The 21573-nt window shown below is 42.3% G+C and overlaps 1 protein-coding gene across 1 annotated transcript in view; it reads right to left on the bottom strand.

Annotated features, from left to right (window-relative positions):
• The window catches only part of LOC125426302 (sodium/hydrogen exchanger 10-like), a 146446-nt gene that overhangs the window by 11061 nt on the left and 113812 nt on the right, over positions 1-21573 (bottom strand). Inside the window, exons 23-25 of the mRNA XM_048484560.1 lie at positions 11612-11782; positions 9032-9169; positions 5997-6182 (exon numbers count right to left, since the gene is read on the bottom strand). Coding sequence (XP_048340517.1) covers positions 5997-6182; positions 9032-9169; positions 11612-11782 — 495 coding nt within the window. The remainder of the gene's footprint in view (positions 1-5996; positions 6183-9031; positions 9170-11611; positions 11783-21573) is intronic.

Here is a 21573-nt window from a genome sequence, read left to right as displayed (position 1 = left end):
TGACTCAGCACACTGAACCAAAAAAATTACTGAGAAAAAAGGTGCACACCCTTAGTGATTAGAGCTTCAGAGTAGGATCTGCAAGACCCATGTTTAAAAAATTCTATCTTGCTGTGGGAGCTCACTGGATGATTTTGGACCAATCACATATTTTTAGCCTAATCTATTTCACAAGGTTGATCTGCAGATAAAAAGGAGAAGAGATTAATGTAAGCCGGTTTGGTCCCCAATGTGGAAAAAATACTGTATTTTTCCAAGGTGGAGACTGCAGGAGGGTGGTGGTGGAAAATTTAAGAGAGACTTCACCCCCAGTCTCCAGGAATTTCTGAACCTGGAGTTAGAAACCCTAAGTGGAACTGATCTCTGTAGTGGAGAGATCTGTTGTGATTCCAGAAAAGCTGCTGATGTTGGGGGGGAGGAGGAAGCAGGTGGGGGGTGCAGAATGAGAAGGAAATGGGGCACAAAGAAAGAAGGAAGGAAGGAAGGAAGGAAGGAAGGAAGGAAGGAAGGAAGGAAGGAAGGAAGGAAGGAAGGAAGGAAGGAAGGAAGGAAGGAAGCAAGGAAAGCAAGCAAGCAAGCAAGCAAGCCATGCATGGAGGAGAGAGAGAGAAACGAACAAACAGGGTGGTAGAAGGGAGAGAGACTGAGAGAAGTAGAAGAAAGGGGGAGGAAGCAAATGTGGGGGGAATGGAAGTGTTGCTCCTGCAAGTTTTTTTGTGGGTCCCCACTTGCCTAAGCCACTTCATCAAAACGATAAGTTTTTCCAAAAAAATTGTACAGGCTAAGTGTTTTCCCACTGATCCATCAACAAATGATCACTTTTGTTTCCACCTCCTACACTGGTGTCAAAGATTTTTAATGACAAAAGTGTGGGAGAGCTCATTTACTCTTAACACTAATTAATAATTCATGGTCCAGAAGGTGGAAGAAGCAACAAGGAATGGCAATTTTAGATCTGCTCTTAACCAATAATGATGACCTGATTAGTGGAGTGGAAGTGGTCATGTGAGCATGTTCTCCAGGTGTCAGTGGGACAAGGGAGAGACAAGGGAGCGCATTGCACCAGGCATGCGCCGGGGGCAGAAAATCACCCCTGCCCCCCTGTGGTGCCCCCAAGGCCTCATGGGAAGTGTAGTTCCCACCAGGCCATTTTCAGCCTGAAGGGAACAGGCCAATTCTCAAGCCTGCACTGTTTCACTAAGGTAAGTGTTGGTAGAGGTCGTGCGGAAAACACACAGTATGCACTGGGCGCAGTATGGCCCAGCTACACCTTTGCCTCAAGTTTGTTTTACAGTGGAAAGGGGATGCTAAGTGTAGTCATAGATGCATTCTAGACTTTTAGAAAACAGATTTCAGTAAGTTTAGGAATCTACTGGGTGCAGTCCCGTAGTCAAAAATACTTTTTTTTTTCCAAGCCTTTATTGGCATAAAATAAACATACAAAATCAGCATACAAAATTTGCCCATTATTGCTCACAATTATAGACACTGGTACTAAAATACTAAATACTAAAATATATGCATGGTCCTTCTGTAACTATAGGACATTCCTTCAGCTAAGTTAACTCACTTAAACGTCATCGGATACTGACAGAAGCTAGAAAAATTACTGCTGGCTATATGTGGTCATAATACATAGACATTGGTTGGTATTCATCTAGAATTTTACCTGCCTATTATTGTTAGCAGAAATTTTGCTACATTCTCACACACCTGTGGGATCCATGTTGTTCAAAAGCATAGGTATCTTTAAGAGCATCAGTTAGATTGTTCATACAGAAATGGGATAAGTGCAGATTGTGACATTCTTGATTTTTTGCAAACCTTTGCTACACAATGAAAAAGAGAGTGGTGATGATCGAAGTGTGCTCCCACCTGACCCATATTGCATGGACATAGCCTCCCTCTGTTTATCAATTTGTTGATATCTCGCCATAGAGCAGCATAGAAGCCGCATTAGATTTGAATCTGGCCAGTGTTAAAGCTCTTCTTAATTTAGGGTTGGTGATCCAATGTAAATAATTGGCCATGTGTCCTTGTTCGACCATTGGAATAAGCAGGGTCAGGGGGGGGAACACGTTTTCCTCAAGCATGGCTGTTATCATATCCCCGATACTCTTTGTTCTTAATAGCTTAGTTTTCAAGCAGCTATATGCTTCTGATAGGGAAAGAGGGACTTCAATCGAACTCTAATAAGAAAAAAAAGCCAAGAGTGTTGATTTTTCCCTCAACTAGTTTCTCAGCCACCCCAGAATTTGCATAAGGTCGGAAAGCATGAGGTGTAACAAACTGGAGTGATCCTGCAAATAGTGGATACGTATCCCGTATCTGACAGTTCTCAGCCAGCCCATCGTGGCATATGATGTTTGCCCGAAGTTCCCGTAAACATTTTAGGGCTGCATATGAAGCACAATTTCCTCGGTAAGCCCATAATTTTGTGGAAGAAACGGGATCATGGAGCTGTGTTTATATTTTTGTTTATAGCATCCGATCCAAATTGGTGCTCCATAGAGGAGCTGAGAGTCGCATTTAGCATTGAACACCTTCAAATGCGGATATGAGTATATACTGGTGGCTCCACAGTGAAAAAGAAACGCTGAATTGCTAGGGCACTGGTTAGTTAGCTGCAGCAAGTGCTAATTTCCTATGTACTCGCCCATAATTAAGGTTGCTAGTAAGAGTTATGCCCAAATATTTGAACTGGTTAACTTTGTTCTATGGGTCTGTTATTGATGGTCCATGTATGACTCAGGGTCTTCTAGCCATAAGACCATTATTTTGGTTTTTTTTCATAGTTAATTACCAGTTCGTTCCTCTTACAATATTCAGCACAGCAATTTAAAGAGACTCCAGTGAGACCAACTTTAGTGTGGGAAAGAAGAACGGGTGTCAGTCAGCATACAGTAACGCGGGCTAACGTGTTTGAGTGCTTAGTTTGGGAGACATGCCCATTGGCCTTCTGGAGGGTTGGCACTAGATCACTAAGGAATATATTGAACAAAGTGGGGGCCAATGTACAGCCTTGTTTGACCCCTCTGGTTTTGATGATATTTTCTGTGAAGCTGGGTCCTTTGTTGCGGCTCTTATTCTGCAGCTAGTGCAAGTGTGTAGCTGTTTTATAAGAAACAGTAGTCTGGGAATTACGATGTGTAACGCATACATCAATTTTCTCCACAGTAGGGCTCTAGATATGGAGTCAAATGCCCCTTTTAAATCCAGGAAAGCTGCAAAAAGTTTACGGTTATTATGAGTTATACTTTTGTTAGCTAAGTGTGCTAAAACTGTTACATGATCCAGTGTTGATTTATTTTTAGTGAATCCAATTTGCTCTGGTCCTATTACTTCTGCTTGCTTGACCCAATCTTCCACTCTCCTAAGGAGTAGTTTTGCATATAGTTTGCCAATTACAGATAATAGTCAAAAATACTAAAAGAAGAGGGAGTGCCTGATAGCTGAGAGTTTCTTAAAAGTGAGATCTTAAGAGAACAATTGCAAACAGTTTCAATGAGGAGGAAAAATAGGAGGTGTCTAAGAAGAACAGGAAGGCTGTCCAAAGATTTTTAAGCTGAGCTAAGATTTAAAAAGGACATGTACAAGAAATTGAAAAGGGGGGAAATCACCAAAGAGGAATTCACATAAATAACCAGGATGTGTAGGGAGAAAGTCAGAAAAGCCAAAGCTCAGAATGAGCTGAGGCTTGCCAAAGAAGTTAAAAACAATAAAAAAGGCTTTTTTGGTTATGTCCATAGCAAAAGGAAGAAAAAAGATAGGACAGAGTCATTGCATGGAGAAGTTGACAAAATGCTAACAGAGGATGGAGAAAAGGCAGAACTACTCAACACCTTCTTTGCCTCAGTCTTTTCCCAAAAAGGAAATGGAGCTCATCCAGGGGAAAATGAAACAGAACATACAGTAGGAGGAATTCAGCATAGAATAAAGAGTTAGTGCAGGAACACCTGGCTACTTTAAATGACTTCAAGTCTCCAGGGCTTGAGGAACTACATCCCAGAACTAATCTCAGAGCCACTTGCTATAATTACTGTCCAGTCAGCCTGACGTCAATACCTGGGAAGATTCTGGAGCAGATCATTAAGCAGATGGTCTGCCAGCACTTAGAAGGGAATACTGTGATCATAAAACGTCAGCATGGGTTTCTGAAAAACAAGTCATGCCAGACTAATTTTATCTCTTTTTTTTATACAGTGACAAACTTGGTAGATGAAGGGAATGCTGTGGATGTAGCATACCTTGATTTTAGTAAAGCTTTTGATGAGGTGCCCCATAATATCCTTGCCAGTTAGCTAATGAAATGTGGACTAGACAATGCTGCTATTAGATGGATTTCTAATTGGTTGACTGATCGGACTCAAAGGGTGCTCATCAATGGCTCACCTTCATCCCAGAGAGAAGTGATTAGTGGGGTGCCACAGGGTTCTGTCCTGGGCCCAGTGCTATTCAATATTTTTATCAACGACTTGGATGATGGAATAAAGGGCATGGCTAATCAAATTTTCAGATGACACCAAAATAGGAGGGATAGCTAATACCTCAGAGGACAGTCAGAATTCAAAATGACCTGGACAGATTAGAGAGCTGGGCCAAAATAAACAAAATAAATTTTAACAGAGATAAATGTAAGATACTACACTTAGGCAGAAAAAATGAAATGAACAGATACAGGATGGGTGACACCTGGCTTGACAACACTACATGCGAAAGGGATCTGGGAGTCTTAGTAGACCACAGACTGAACATAAGTCAGCAATGTGATGCGGCAACCAAGAAAGCCAATGCGATTCTGGGCTGTATCAATAGGAGTATAGTGTCTAGATTGAGGGATATAATTGTACCTCTCTATTCTGTATTGGTTAGACCTCACCTGGAATATTGTGTAGAGTTCTGGGCATCTCAATTCAAGAGGGATATTGACAAGCTGGAAGGGGTCCAGAGGAGGACAACCAAAATGGTAAAAGGTCTGGAATTCATGCCCCATGAGGAGAGATTGAGGGAGCTGGGTATGTTTAGTTTGGTGAAGAGAAGATTAAGATGTGACATGATAGCCATGTTTAGATATTTGAAGGGATGTCATGTTGATGAGGGAGTAAGCTTGTTTTCTGCTGCTCCAGAGACTAGGACCAGGAGTAATAGGTTCAAGGTGAAGGAAAAGAGATTCCACCTAAACATCAGGAAAAACTTCCTGACACTACGGGCTGTTCGACAGTGGAGTGTGGTAAAGTCTCCTTCTTTGGAGGTTTTTAAAGAGAGGCTGGATGGCCATCTGTCAGGAGTGCTTCAATTGTTTGTGTGTTCCTGCATTTCAGGGGATTGGACTTGATGGCTCTTGGGCCGCTTCTGCAAGACCACGCTGGGGGTTGGGTTGGCGTACATGACGCTGACCCAACCCCCCCCCCCCGCCCTGGTAACAACAGGGAAGACGGCGCCACACTGCGCCTTCGCCCGATCGACTTACCTTCCCTGCGACCTTCCGGCATGTTGCTGAGGCCAGGGGACACGCCCCCCTGCCTTGCACGACCGCTCTGGAGTCACAGGGTGGGGGGGCATGTCCCCAGGCCTCGGCGATGCGCCGGAAGGTCACAGGAAAGGGAAGTCGATTGGGAAAGGGGGGGATGGTGCCTTCCAGCTGCTGCCATTCGCACAGCAGCGGCTGGAAGCTGCTGTTTTCCAAAAACCTCACTCGGGGAGTGAGGTGGAAAATGGCGGCTTTGCGCCACTGAGGGGGAGCGAGGGCAGTGCAGCTGTGCTCCCCCTTGCGAACAGTTCCCTAGGGACAGCATTTTTGTCGTCCCTAGGGCGCTGTAAACGGCCTGTGCAGAAAGGGCCTTGGGGTCTCTTCCAACTCTATGATTCTATATTCTATTCTACTGTTTTCCTTCCTCTTTTTTAATTTAGGTGTATATTTGTATCCTTTACAGGATACCTGCTATCTCTCCGTAGTAATGAAGCTATACTGTGGACACTTTTTAAAATTCCCTTACCTGGTGGCAGGTTTTAGGTAAAATGCATGGTGCACAAAAAAGCTGTAGGAGCTGGCAGTCTTGTACAGTTCCATGAACAAGAATCACATATTGCATGGTCCCATCATAAATGTCATGTTTGGTATGATTGGGTACATCCAGCACATACACGTTGGAAAGCTGCCCACACATTTTATATGACCAGTCCTGGAATACATAACCATAGAAGATGAATTATAAAATCATTTATAATTAATGATATATAAACTTAATTGTTTACCGGATACAAAACCATCTTTGCATAAAAATCCCACATTTAAAATCTATCCAATTGTGTTATATTTACTGGGGGCGGTGTCTTGGAATGCAAGCTAGAGACTGGATCCTGCAATTTGCCAATGAAAAAAACTCCTGTCCACATATCTTACAGATTCTCTTCACTTGGTACTCCTTTCTGAACCATGCAAATTGAGAAGCTGCCAAAAGGAGGAGGGGGGACACACACAAAATTATACTTTTGCCTCTCTAATCAGTGCAGCTCCACTGATGGGACTGATTTTACCCCTTTCCATGGCAGCTTCCCAGTCTACATGACTGTTAGTTCATGTGGATCCTGTGACACCAGAAATATACTTCCTTGAGGTCTGAAAGATCTGACCTGTGGATCACAGGATTCAGTCAAGAGCTTGCAATCTAAGATGAATATGGCAAGCACTCAAAAACCCTTTTAAGACTAGCGGTCTAATTTGTGATTGATAATAAAGACTTCAGTTCCCATGAGTGTGATAACACAGTCTACAAAGAAGAAATTTAATTCCACATAATTGGTTTATTTCAACACCACCTTTCAAATAAAAATATTCAGTATGATTAGCAACAAAATACAATTCAAAAAAGCTTGGTTAAACTACAATGTTAAATAATGCAATTATAATATAATAATGCTGCTCCCCTATTTCTTATTGTCCAACTCAAAGCACTACTAGAAAAGGCAGTTTGTCAAACCCATATGGAGAGACAGAATTTCAGCATTTGGGGTAACAACTGCAAAAGCTGCACCTCTGCTATGGCAGTTTCCCAGGCTCCCTGGAGCAATCTCAAAACCAACATTTGGCATTAAGTCCAGCAACAGATTAGAAAGTCAGTGTAAGTTGGGCTGTTATGGGCTTTTCAGGCTATGTGGCTATGGTCTTGTCGTTTTTGCCATGGAGAGAAACTTGTGTGCCATGGAGAGAAACATATCTTACTGTGGCATACTTTTGAAGATGCCAGCCATTGACGTTAGCAACAAAAACTACGAGACCATGGCCACCGGTGGCAGAGCACCCACGGAGTGGGGGGGGGGTTGACGTCCCAGGTGGAGTTGCAGTGAAGGCATGGCGGAGCTGTGGCGGGGATATTCTGGGGGCGTTCCAGGACAGGGCAGGAGTGGGTGCCGCCGCTGCGGCAGGGGCGCAGGGTGCACATGCGCCCTGAATGCAATTTCCCCTCATTCCGCCTCTGATGACCACACAGCCAAAAAAACCAACAACAGCTGGTTGATTTCAGCCATGAATGCCTTTGAAAATACATCAGTGTTAAGTTGTATCATACTGGCTTGATATGGGCACTGTCTGTAAGGCTCTTATTTGCTGTATATTGAATGTGCTGAAGTTGATGGACTGCTTTTATGGTCGCCTCCACAGACAATAGTGAAAACTGAATGTTACTAAGGCATGCATAATAGTGACTGGGTCACCTTTCTCCAGAAAAAGTCACAGGGAGATCTTGTCTGAATTGGTAAACAGCATTCCAGGGAATGTCTGACTCTTGAATATTTAAAGACAATATGGAGTCTAGAAGTATCCCCAAGTTTTACACCTAATCTATCAGGGAACATGTAACCTCATCAACTTGCTTTATCAGGAACAAGAGTAGCCAGGTAGATAGAGTTAGGGTGAACAGAGAAGCCAGAGTACACGTTAGAGACAATATGGAAAATTGTTGACAGTTCCAGTGATGTTACCAAGAGTGACATGGACTTTCTGAGATTTGAAATAGAACTCAAGGGGCAGCTTGTTCAATCCCCCCCCCCCCAGCAAAATAATTTGGTTAAACCAAGCTCAATTCTAAACTGAACAGAAGGAGATGAATTTATCTCTACTTTCTTAGAAAATCCCTGTACATTAAATGTGATTAGTTAGTCCACATGGTTTGTTTACTGTAATGTTTATCATGCTTAGGAGTGCCAGACCTTAACCATGAAATGCAGATATACTCTACAGCAATACTATCCTCTGAGATAGTAGTAAGGAATAAATCAAAGTATAATAATGGTTAACCTATGACAATCTCCTTCTTTTGACACATTCAAGGTTTTTACAGTAAAAAATACTTTATACACTCCATTTTTATTAAAAAATGTTCAAACTAGCTTATAATATTCAATTAAAATAATAAAAGTACATAATGTACATAATGTACAAACCAAAAGGCCAGCAGTGTAAATACCAATCAACAGGATGACTAGAAGTGACATCAGTTAAAATATCTAAAATATTCAAAATATCACACCAAAAAACTGTAATGCCTAAAAATCATTCATGAGTCAACCTCCCTCAGTTAATATCAGTTTTAGGCTATCAAAGGCCCCAATCACCTTTCACTTTTCATCTCTTTAACACCAAAATGCTTAAACTTTAAAATGATATCTTGATTAAATGATTGCTTTCATCAATGTGTCTAGACTCAAAAGTATACAGTGTATCTTATCTATTATAGTGATGAAAAAAGCACAGTGTTAAAAAAATGGATTGCTACAGGAAAAAGAAGCACCCAGATCAAAAAAACTTTAAAACTCATGATCACATAATGAATGAGGCCAGAAACGTCAATAACCTAATACTTCCCTGACATTTAAACCTGAACTTTATTTATTGATTATATTTTAAATTTATCTTTCGATTTAAATCATCCTATCATGTTGCACTTGTTGATTTCTGTAGATTTACTAAAAAATGTTCCAGACAGCACTGATATATTATTACACATAGTCATAGAAGAATGCATATACTTACTTCATAAGGAAGGTTTTCCTTGAAAGTTTTGAGAGCAACATCCAGAGAAAGTTTCAGCCATATTTTATATTCTAAAGATGGATATTCCAAATACTTATCAAAAGCTTCAAACAAATCCTCTATAGAGATAAAACATGTCTGGAAAGAAATAAGTTCATGAGAAGTTACAACTATTATTTAGCAGTATCTTTTTAGAGCAAATATGTTGGCACATTTCCAAGCATTTTAAATTACAGTTAGCTCACTACATTATAAATATGAATTACAAAGAAGACACTATTCTGTGTAACTCATAGATTTATGATTTATTTATTTCAGATTCCCTGAAAAAGTACCAATCTTATTTCTTTCATTTTATAGTAGATCTTGAAAATGATTTGTGTTCAAGTCACTTTACATGTTCTGTGGGTCTGCTCACTTTGACATGGCAATGTGCGTGAATAAGGTTTGTTGAAATGCTTTCCCAAGGGGGTGCCCCATCCCCCATTGTTTCCAATGGGAGCTAATAGGAAATGGGAGCTACACCTTTGAGGGTCCATAACTTTGGACCCCCTGAACCAAACTTTACCAAACCTGGGTGGTATCATCAGGAGAGTCTCCTAAAGATATCCTGAAACATTGGTGCTGCTATCCTAAAAACTGCATCCCCTGCAGGCCAAAAACTGAAAAAACACTAAAAAATACAAGAAACACGAACATTGGGGAAACTCAGATTTTGCACCAGGCTCCATTTTCCCTAGCTATGCCTCTGTAAATAAATAAAACAAATGTGAATCCATAGGTGGATTAAAACACAAGAAAAATGCCAAAGAATGACTAAGTCTGAGAATTTATCATGATTACTGGAATGTCTAAACTAGGGGTGCCAACCTTTTCTAAAATGAGAACTGCTTCCGATTAATGAAAAACTTGTTCTCAAAATGAAGAATTTGCAATTTTAACAGCAAGCACACAACAAGACCAATTAGAAAATAAGTATTAATTCGCTATGTTTTAAACATTTTCACTTCTACAGCCAGATAAAGGTATTGTAAGGGTTGGTTAAGTTCTCACATCTGACAGTTACTTCTTTCATTCATCCCAGAACTGCTATTTGCCACTCTGTTAAAGTAAATACAAACAGGGTATTAGAGATGATAAAAATAAATGGTGCAAGGAAAGAAAAAGTTGGGGGTAGGGAGTGAAAGGGTGGGAAAGAGAGCAGGTGAGAGCAATGTCACTCACTCAGGGCTAGCAAGGAAGTGTTTCCTCACTGAGGAATTGCACAAATGGAATTTTTAAAAAACACTGCAAACTATTTAAATTCACCAAATAAACTGGATGAGAAGACCAGTTAAAGAGTCCCTGTCTTATATAAACGATGTAAGACTGCACATAATGATCAGTCAGTACTATATTGTAATGGTCTTTGCAAATATTGTTCAATTTGAAGAGCAAATGGCAGCTGCAGCACATACTGGTTACCAAAGATTCTAAAAAGTCAAGGTGACCTATTATAAGCTGTATCCTAATTAGTATAGGCAGTCATTCAATTTAGCATTAAAAAAATTGACTAAGTGACTTTGTACAATCACAATATAAGTAGCTGGAGTATCCCTTCTGAGATTGTTAGCCGATCATGTCTCTAACAGTCGTTTCATATGCAGACATTACTAAATAAGAACATAATGGCAACCCTGTGGATCAGGGTTAATGTAAACCAACATTCTGTACCCCAAAATGGCCAACCAGATGCCCATGTAAAGTCTACAAATAAGCATGGAGGTCAAGGCCAGCCCTGCTGTATCCCTTCCCCTGCTCCCCCAGCACTGGTATTCCAACTGATTTATTACCTCTAAACGTACATGTTGAATTTAGTAATTATGGCTAAAAGAAATGGATAGATGTATCCTTCATGAATTTGTTGAATGCTTTTTCCGTGTAATCATCCCTACATAATGTTTATCACCATGCTGTGGAAAGCTACTGCCTGCTGATATCTGCACATCACAAGGCTGTTAAAGGCACAAGAGCAAATTTGATGGTTGACAATAAAGCTTTTCCTAGATATTGTCATACATGGACACATGGAGAAATGTTGTTCTTGCTACTGCGTTTAGAGTATTGGAAAAATACAAAGTTGACAGAATTACATCTACTTTTACAAAAGTATTATATACTTATTCCTTTAAAATCTGTTTACAAGATCATGCCTTAAATCCTTCATGCCTTAAATCCTATAAAAGTGGCCTGCATGTGCTAGATACTATCTGCTGCAAAGTGCATTTCCTTAGATCCTTCTATTTGCACAAAAGTCCACTGAAACCCACTGATCTTGTGTAAAGAGTTTTAAAGGAAGAGAAAGTGCAGATTATTTCTAGTGCATACTGATCTTATTCATAAGATCCAGTCCTTAAGATTTGTTTTTTAAAGTTCTTGAGATCAAATTTTAAAATCAAAATGTGGATTCAATTTTTTTAAAATTAGCTAGATGTCAAATGTAAGTAGAATCTTATTTCAGCTCTACTCTAAATAATTCTATTGCAAATCAGAATGTAGAATATATCTAGTAAAACCCATTGGAAAGCAGAATTCTCTGACCTGTACAGCAGTTTCACATGTAACCGTAAACTCCATTTCTTGCTTAGTTAAGCAATTCAGCTCTCCTATTATAGCTCCAGTAACCAAATAATCTGTATAGGGAAGACTTGTTGGATGTCTTTGTTCATACAATTCTTTCTCAACTCCATAACGAGGAGCAGATCCATGCAGCTATTAAAAATTGGAAAGAGAAAAATGCATCTCAGATAATACCACGTGGATTGAACCAAGAAACAATACCCTCTACAATTTGTAAAATAAGTATATTGTAATTACGGTGCACCCCTGGATGGGTCTTGGGTCCTACCCCATCAGCTGTCCCTCCTTTTCCTTCTGTGGGGGGTCTAGTCCATTCCTGCCAGTTCTATCCCTCTCACTGGCCTGGCTCTCCTTGTTCTTGCTTCAGCTCTTTCTCCCACCAGTTCTTGCTCACACCACCCCCATCACTGTCCGTCCGTCCGTCCTTTTTTTTTTGCATTCTCTTTTCCCTCCTCCCTTTTATCCCCTTCCTCTTTCCCCTCTCCAAGTCGTGCTGGGCCTGCTAATCTGGCTTATTCCCAAAGGTGCTGTTCTTTCAGATCATTGATGTGAAGCCTTCTTTTCTGACACTCCACTGGTCCTCACTATACCTTACAGGAGAGGGGTTCCAGTATACGAGTGACTTGAAAGGGCCTTTGCCACGGTTCCATGGGTCCTGGAGGAAAAACCCTTTTGCTGATGAACACAGTATTGTCTATTGTTAAGGTCTGTGGGTTGCCCTGATGATTGTATTGGGGTTATGTTCCTACTGGGAAGGTGTTGGGTGGCTTGTTGGGTCTGGGCTAAGCAGTCTTGGAGGTTTTGAATGTGGTTGAGAGTGGGTTGGCCCTTGGTCAACTCCCAGGGGGGCAGCTATCTTCCATTATGGCTAGGACACTCCATAGCTTTCTCTCATAGAATGGCTCAAATGGCAAATACCCAGTTGAAGCTTGAGAGGTCTCATGGTCCTCAAATAGAAGCAGGTCCACAGAAAAGTCCCATTGCCATGGTTTGTCATGTGTTAACTTGTGTAGCATTGCTTTCAATTTTTGAAAATAAAAGGGATCCCTTTATCAGTGAGGATCTCCCATAGGAGCCCCACCTAAGCGAAGAATGGCATGAGAGTTCAGACCACTCCTTTGGTGCAAATGATTCAGAGGAATATGGCTTTGGGATATTGGGTGGTGTAGTCTGGAATCATGAGTAGGTACTGGAATCCCCATGGGGTCTGAGGCAGCAGTCATATGAAGTTCATGGCCACTTGCTCAAAGGGAGTTTGAATGACAAGCAGGGTCACCAAAGGTGGCCATGAGCTGGCCTTCTGGTCATTCGTTGGCAAACCTCACGTTTCATGTCCTGCATGATGCAGGGTAGGGCTGGGGCATGAACAGCTGCCACACCTGTACCATGCACCACACTTCAGCCAGATGTAGGGGAGGTGGGCTACCTGACAGAAGTCTTGCACCTCTCCTCATTTACTGCCACAATTCTCTGTGGTAAGACTGGGGAATCATCCTGGATCTACACTTGCAGGAATGTCGGGTCACCAGTCCACTCCTCTGGTCACTGCATCATCAGGCCCTCTTGGAGGTTCCCATATTAATCTGGCTCATGGACCTCTTCACCTTCCTGTGATGCCTCCTGAGATTCCTTCTTATTGGTAATCAGGGTCATCGGCCATGCAAATCAGTAGTTCTGGGAACTGGGGAGTGTCTCAGTCCTCCAGCTATGGGAATGGTAAGGTGGGCACCCAGGCTACATTGATGTTCTACTGCTGGCCTAGCCATATCACCTGGATGTGCGCTACCAGATATATCTTAGTGTGGCAGTGAAGCAGGCCATCGTCACTTCTCATATCTTGAGCAGTTTTTTTTTTAAAGACACTCCATCTGAATCATGGAGACTGGATTTCCACTGTTCAAAGTGTTTGCACCTGGGGATTATTATTGGCATTATCAAAGGTGCAGGGGACTCTGACATCATTTGCATGGTTTCCTAAAAGAACATCTATATCATCATAGGGTAGGAACCGAACTTTGTCAGTGGAACCTAGAATAGTTGGCCTGGTGCCACTTCTAGTCATCCATGTGTTGCCTGCCCTGCAATTCCAGTGGCCTGTCATTGTTCTAACACCCTCTCCAAGTGGGAAGTTATCCATCAATGTGTTATACAAATGGCACCAGGTGAGAGGCACTGCTTTTAGGTGCCTCCCTTTTGTCTGTAAACTTCCCTTCCCCTATGGCGCTCTGCATGGACAAGGGGACATGCCTCCTGGCCTCTGATCACCGGGGTGTTGCCATGGCAATGGGGTATGTTCCCTCATCCTTGCAGCGCTCCATAGGGGAAGGGAAGTTTACAGGCAAAACAGAGGTGCTTTCATTCAAAGGTGCCTCTGCGATCTGCAGCAGCTCCAAGGCTGCCTGCACAGGAGCATGTGAAAGGTCCTGGGGGTCCACCAGTATTGTTTATTCCAGTAGGCTGCCGCATCAAAGGCCCATGTGGAATGGGCCATAGGTGTGGTCTTACTAAATGCCTCTCAATGAAAAAAGAACCAACAAACCCAACAGGACCAATGTCAAACCAGATAATCCCTAAAAACCACATGCCACCATGACATATTTACCAAATCCAATGTCAAACTAGAGAATCCAAGTCACACTGACTGAAGGGACATTATTTCAAGCCCAAAAGAACCAGGATTAATCCACAACAACCAAACAAATCCCAGGGCCAATGTGGCAGTGCAAGGCAACAGGATCAATGTCAAACCAAAGAATCCCAGCAGCCCCAATCTTGCAAGCTCCTTGGAACATGTGATCCAATTCACCTGTGAGAACTGCCTACCACCCACCCACCCTCCCTCCCTCCTGTTACCTGGAAAATCTGTAAAAAAAATAAACAAACTTCAAGTTTGGTGCTTTAAAACTCTGGTCCTGGATGTTCCTGAATATTTTCAGGAATATTTGGAATCAGGATACTAGCATTACTGTGATTCCTCAATATCAATTTGGAACCCAAATGTTCAAATTGGATGTACCAAGCACTCTGCAGCCTTTCATGGATTTGAACTCCTTATCTCTGTTTGACGCTCAGGGCTTTTGCTTTACAAACTTCAAGAGATAATGTAAGATGTGATCATTCAGAGGTACACTGATTGTCAGGGGACACGGGAAGTTATATTTTAGACATACATTTCAGTATTTTGTATTAATCTTTTAACCATTTTTATCTTGTGTAAAATTTACTATCAAACGTGACCCTTTTGTTACACAACACACTACAACAATTAAAATATCTAAAAGTGTTATGTAGCAATTAATTTTTTTAATGAACCGATTTGTAATACTGCACAAGATCTAAAGAAACCCTTTCATATAATATAGGAATGAGCATTTTTTGGAAAGTGTACACATGATTTAAAACAGACGTGAATTTTCCTCTATGTAGACAATTACAGGCACTGATGATGATATTAGAAACATATGAGTAATCACGGTTAATGCTTGCTGTTGCCAATTAGCCTTATTAGCACAAGCAATTTGTGCACAGGATGATATTACTTTAATTACTGTAAGCAGCTTGTTCGTTTGTTGAGTAGGGTACATTTGGAGAAAGGTTACGTTATCCACAGATTAATCATAACTTTTATTAATACAAATTCAGACAAGCTTGGGGGGGAGACATCTCTGAGCACAGCAAAAATATAAGCGATGGAAGTCTAAAAGTAATTTATTATTTTACTGGGTTTTTTTCTGCTGAGGTGAAAAAAGATATTGCGTGCTTTTTATCTGAAAGCTGTAAATGTGAGTGAGAAAAATTACTAAAATTAGTTAAGGCAAGGCATCATGATGACTAGGGTGACAGTAAAAAAAAGTCCTGTGAAGAAGATATAAAAATGAATTTCCAGGTTCTGCAAACAGAATGTGTACTACTGCTTCATGAAATAAGATGTGTTGATAAATGCACATGGGTAAATGAGAATATAAAGATGAAGGAGATTTTTTGATCACCCATTGAGATATTACATTTATAAAAACAATTCCAAAGTGGTAAAAGTTCTAGTTGAATTATGGCTGTTCAGGAAAATGATAGGATGTTTAAAAATATAGAGATAATATGAGCCCAATTTACTGATACAAGCTGCATGTCAGCTCACAATGGTACAGACACTAGCTCACACTGGAATAGTCATTACCTTTGAAATGTCTGAAAATTCACACGAGTTATTCAAACACTGTGAACTGGATTGGCTGCTATAACATTTTCTCTTCACTCAGGAACTGAATAATTCCTAAATAGTATTTACTTAGATGTTAACTACATGTGGCAGTGGAAGGACCCATGTCACTGAATGTGGGTCATGCAGCAGAGCTATGAAACGGAGATGGGGAAATTTAAGTTGAAGATGCAATGGAAAGAAAAGTGCTGAACCATTTCACTAATTAGCATGTTGGCCACAGAAATCACTTTCCCACAAGTCATGCTACTCCTAGGCTGTTTCCACACAGGCAACATGGGTTCACGGAACCTCTTCTAATTGCCTGTGCCATCATTTGCACGGTGGAGGAAGGGGCCAGCTGGGATCACTGGGATCCTGGAGGCAGGAGGAAGCATGGTTTGCATGGAAATACTGTTTCCAGGCGAACTGTGCAGCTGATAATACCCCCACCTGAGAATCCCCCCACCCACCTACCTGCTTATTAGAGTATCCACTCTAATGGTGGCTGCATATAGAATCACCATAACAGTGGATGGAAGGGGGTGGGGATTGAATGCATCGTGCTTGCTGTAAGTTTACACAGGCAAGCAGGAAGCGTTTGAAACCTGGGTTAAAGAAAAAAGTCGCTAATTTAACAATTATCATTTAACCCAGGTTCTGGCCAATAAAATGGGTTAGAAGCATTTTGGGGGGAGTTCTGTGGGAACTTCCCCCCCACGCTTTTAAAAAGGGCTTCAATCGATTTTACTTGGCCTGTGCAGAATCACCCATAGGGCAATTCCGCACAGCACGTTACCAGCAGAGCTCAACTGGTGTCGAGCTCGGGTCATCCGCACAGCCGCAGATCTCGACACAAGTCTGACTCTCCTTCGACCTGCCTAAACCAGATTATCTCGATCCTGCTGCGAGGGAGTACTTTTTCGCCAAGTTGTGTCAACCTATTTTCTCTGTGGACTGTCTGTTGAGCTCGACTTGACTCACCCCTCCAGCCAATTGCGTCGTTCTTGTCTCTGCCCAATCAGGGCTTAGTTTCCCTTTAACCAATCATGGCGCGCTTTCGGCCAGCTAATCATGATCGACCATTGAGAGCATGCGTACAGCCGGAAACTCACAGAGCCGAAAAGCATTTGCTGGACTGAAACGAAGCAAGGGACTGTAACTTGTGACAGCTTGTTCAGTGGTTAGTTGGTTCAAACAGAAATCTCTGGAGGAAGGAAAGCCTATATTAAATGAGGCTGTTATTTCTCTGTATTTATTTTTATTTATTTATTTATTGTTTCGATTTATAAACCGCCCTATCCCCTGGGGGCTCTGGGAGGTATACAACATTCACATATACAATTGATTAAATCGATAACAACAATATAATACTAAACTCCATTAAAAGCTACTTAAAAACAGCGGTTAATATCACCATAAGGTGCCCTATAATCCAATTCAATTAAGATCACCCCAGTAAAAAGAAAAGGGAGGGGCCAGGTTCCTCTCTGGTAGGGTAATAAGGTGGTAAAGTGCATCAGATGGTATGTGCAAAAAAGCAGGGAAGGAAGGAGAGGGGGAGGGGAAGGGGGCGCCACTCAGCGACTGGACACTCCAAAGGCCCGGCGGAACAACTCGGTCTTACAGGCCCTGCGGAATTCACCAAGGTCCCGCAGGGCCTGGACAGCTGGAGGAAGAGTGTTCCACCAGGCTGGGGCCAGGGCCGTAAAGGTCCTGGCCCGTGTGGAGGCCAGCCGCATCATCGAGGGGCCAGGAACCACCAGCAAATTGGCCTCTGCTGATCGCAGAGGCCGAGTAGGGGCATATGGGGTAATGCGGTCTCTCCGATACGAGGGTCCCAGGCCGCATGTAAGCATCCATCCTGCTGTTTGGAGGTGGATTCTCCCCCACCCTGAAACAGCATCACTTTAAGCATGTAAGCATCCATCCTGCTGTTTGGGGGTGGATTCTCCCCCACCCTGAAACAGCATCACTTTCAAAGTTTAAACTGAGGATCTCAGATTCTCCCTTTAAATCTATGCTGATTAAAAGGAGAATCTAAGGAAATTTGGGGGGTGCCTTCTGTCAGGGGTGCAATTGTTAAGCTAGCAACACGCAGTTTTTCCACCAGTGTGCGGAGCGGTGGTGATATACCCAATGACGTGGATGCTAGGGAATCGCTGAAAGGGCCATACAATGGGCAAGAGGAACAGAGCAGCTGTGGCTCAGCAACCGGACGATGCGGCAGCAAACCGTCGCTGCTGTCTCCAGCAGGTTGCTCAAATGTGCAAGCACAGCCAGAATGGTGGCAAACAGCTCCTCAAATTCTGGATTCATGGCGGTTCACCAGCCAGTTTCTGTGGAAGAACGCAAAGTCGCAACTTTGCGACGGTGTTGCATAGTTCCTCCGACTGCGACATGCTCACAAAAAAAGGAATTTCAAGTCTCTTGTCATGGAAAAGGGAACCGATCGGCGCAAAGGGGTGGATGACGCACAGAGTAGAACCTGCCCAATGAGCTCAGGTAAGGAGAGCAAGCTCAGCATGTGCGGATGAACGGCGAATCGAGCTCGGCTGCCAACAGCCAATAGAATGTGCAGCAGGGCAGCTCATCCTGCCCTCTGAGCTCGGCTAAGGATGTATGAGCTCGGCTGAGGAACGACGAGCTCAGCCGCTGTGCGTAATGACAGCGAGTCGAATTCATGAAGAGAAAATCAGGCGGATGCAAGTCGAGCTCTTCAGAATGTACTGTGGGGAATCACCCATATAGTTGTCTACATTTAGTCTTGGAGCTTGGCTGAAATAAAGTAACTGGGGAAACGAACTGAAACAGCAGCATTTTAGGTGGAGAAAGATTCTGCTCTCCTTTCCTGCCTGGCTCTCCTCTGCTTCAAATAATTCCCCAATTCTGCTTTATACTTTATACTCTGACATTATGGGCCACTTTGCACCAGATCTATGGTTGAAGAGACATCCAAATGTGCAGCATGAGTTCTGCACTTTCAACTAAGAAGGGGCACAAACACATCACAGTTGACCTAACAAAAATTAGTGATGGAGGTGAACTTGAAGTTGGGGCATACAGAACAAATTTTTCCAGTTTTGGGATCTCCTCCATTATAGATCAGGCTCAGTTCACCCATGCTAACCAACCCTTTGTGCTATTTCCTTCCCACTGCTGCCAGTTCCTCCATTCTTTCTTAAAGATAAATTTGCTTGGAGGGAGGAAGATAGCTTTAAAAGGACCTGGTACTTAAAACAGCTGAGGGTAGGCAGCAAACAAGACTCAATAGGAATGTATTCGACAGGGGAGATACCATTGCTGAAAAAGTCCTGTTTCTGAGCATTACCTATCTCTTCTCTGTTGGTGGAAGTCCAGAAAATAGGGCTTGTGAGAACTAGAAGGCTGGATAGTATGATCAGATCTTGAGCTGATTTTGAGATAGATAAGGAAATAAAGAAGGGAATCAAAGCAAAAAAAAGTTGCAATAATGGATAATTTCAACTACCTTTGCATTGAATAGTATATATGTGACCAAGACAAGGCTTCTGAACATAAAAAATGACTGTGCATGGAACTGTTAGTAATGATTCTGACAAGAATAGTGACCCTGACATTTTTTGAGTGATGATTGAGGCATAGTACAGATGTAGATATTGATGCACAATCTGAGAACAATGACCACATGGACTTCCAGTTCTGGTTGAGTATAATGAGACATTTGTAGGCAATGCTCCACAGGACAGGAGTTTTACTTTTGTTTTATTTAGATGTTTGTTTTAACTTTAATTTCTTTGTACTTATCAGTGACTACAATGTTATTCAAATCACCAGAAGTTGGCCCTGAAGCTGAACCCAATCACATTTGAATTTAAATGAGAGATAATTACATAACTTGTCAGAAAATAAAGAAGTGAATCAAGACTCAAATCCCTCCAAGATGCTTGGGAACTATGCAGAGGCATATCCAGGGAAAATGTAGCCCAGTGTAAAATCTGAGTTTTCCGGTCCCATCCCCAGGGTATACAGGTGTCCCTATGCTAATAGTAGAAGCCTTCGACCTAAAATGGGGGAGCTGGAGTACAGAGTTTTGAAGGAGGACATTGATATAGTGGGCATCACAGAGACATGGTGGAATGAGGAGAACCAGTGGGATGCTGTTATACCAGGCTACAGGTTCTATAGGAAGGATAGGACAGGGCAAATTGGGGGTGGAGTTGCCCTTTACATAAAAGAGAGCATAGTGTCACATAAAATAGACAATGCAAGGGGAGCTGGTTCCTCTACAGAATCACTTCGTGGATATCAATACCAGGTGTGAAGGACAGTTTAATATTAGGAATATATTATCGTCCCCCTGACCAAAAGTGCACAAGAGGGGATTCTGAGATGGAAAAAGAAATTAGAGAGGCCAACAAAAAACAAAAAATGTAGTGGTAATGGGTGATTTTAATCCATCCCCATATAAACTGGAAAAATGCATGTTCAGGTCATAGTAAGGAGAGAGCATTCCTGGATATGGTAAATGACTGTGGCTTAGAGCACGACGCTAAGTTGTCTGGAGACCAACCAGGGGAGAGGTGATCCTAGATCTAATTCTAAGGTGTGGGACCCAGGACCTGGTGGCAGGGAAGTCCAGTGTTGTTGAGCCGATAGGGGAACAGCCGCACTCACAATGCTGTTGCAAGATTCAGTATCTCTGCATGCTAACAAGTGGCAACTACTAATGTAGTTACCATTCGCCGCTTTCAGAAGAGGGGAAATTTCTCAAAGATGAGGGGGGATAGTGCGAGGGAGAGCTGAAAGAGAAAAACTCAAGAGAGTCAAAACTGTCCAGGATGCTTGGAGGTTATTTAAAAACACAACATTAGTCATAAAAAGCTTTCCAGCTGGGAGAATGCGTGTTCCAAGCAGGTTAGGGAAAGGCAGCACTCCAGTCCAAAAAGAAAGCCACCCATGGTTTAACAAGAGAGGCTTGAGGAAATTATCAGAAAAAAAGAAAAATGTCTTCTTTAGAAATGGAAGTCCAGCTTTGACTGATGAAGAATATGAGAGGGGAAACACAAATGGTGGCAAAAGAGAAGCAAGTTAGCTGTAAGGGGAGGCAAAAGGATTATGAGGGAAATCGCATGGCTGCAAAACATCAAGACCAGCAACAAACAGTTCTTCAAGTACATCAAAAAGCAGGGGAAGCCAGCAAAGGGGAAGCGGTAGGCCCGCTAGATGACAAAGGAACAAAGGGTGTGATAAAAGATGACAGGGAGATTGCAGGAGAAGCTGAATGAATTCCTTTGCATCTGTCTTCACCCAAGAGGGAGGTGAGGAAAAATTCCTGCACCTGGAAATCCGCTAAGCTTCTTAGGGAGGGTGATTCTGAGGAACTAGCTGGTAAGGCGATAGTGGTAGACAAGGAAGAAGTTCTTGGCAGCCATTGATAAATCTAAATGCTGCTATTTCAAATCCCCTGGCCCAGATTGCATTCAACCCAAGAGTTCTTAAAGAGCTCAAGCTATGAAATTGCTGATCTTCCTCACTTTAATATGCAACTTATCCCTGGTAAACTCAGGTCTTCCATCCCTGGAAGACTGGAAGATGGGCTAATGTCACACCAATCTTTAAGAAAAGGATCTAGGGGGGACCCGGGAAATTACAGGCCAGTCAGGCTCTTTGATTACATCTGTTCCTGGCAAATTTGTGGTGAAATCTATCATTAAAGATAAAAATTATAAAACAAGTGGTGGAAAAA

This window comes from Sphaerodactylus townsendi, linkage group LG02, assembly GCF_021028975.2.
Source record: "Sphaerodactylus townsendi isolate TG3544 linkage group LG02, MPM_Stown_v2.3, whole genome shotgun sequence".
NCBI classification, from domain to species: Eukaryota; Metazoa; Chordata; class Lepidosauria; order Squamata; family Sphaerodactylidae; genus Sphaerodactylus; species Sphaerodactylus townsendi.
The sequence above is the reverse complement of the archived record's forward strand: the minus strand, read 5'-3'. Positions and strand labels throughout refer to the sequence as shown.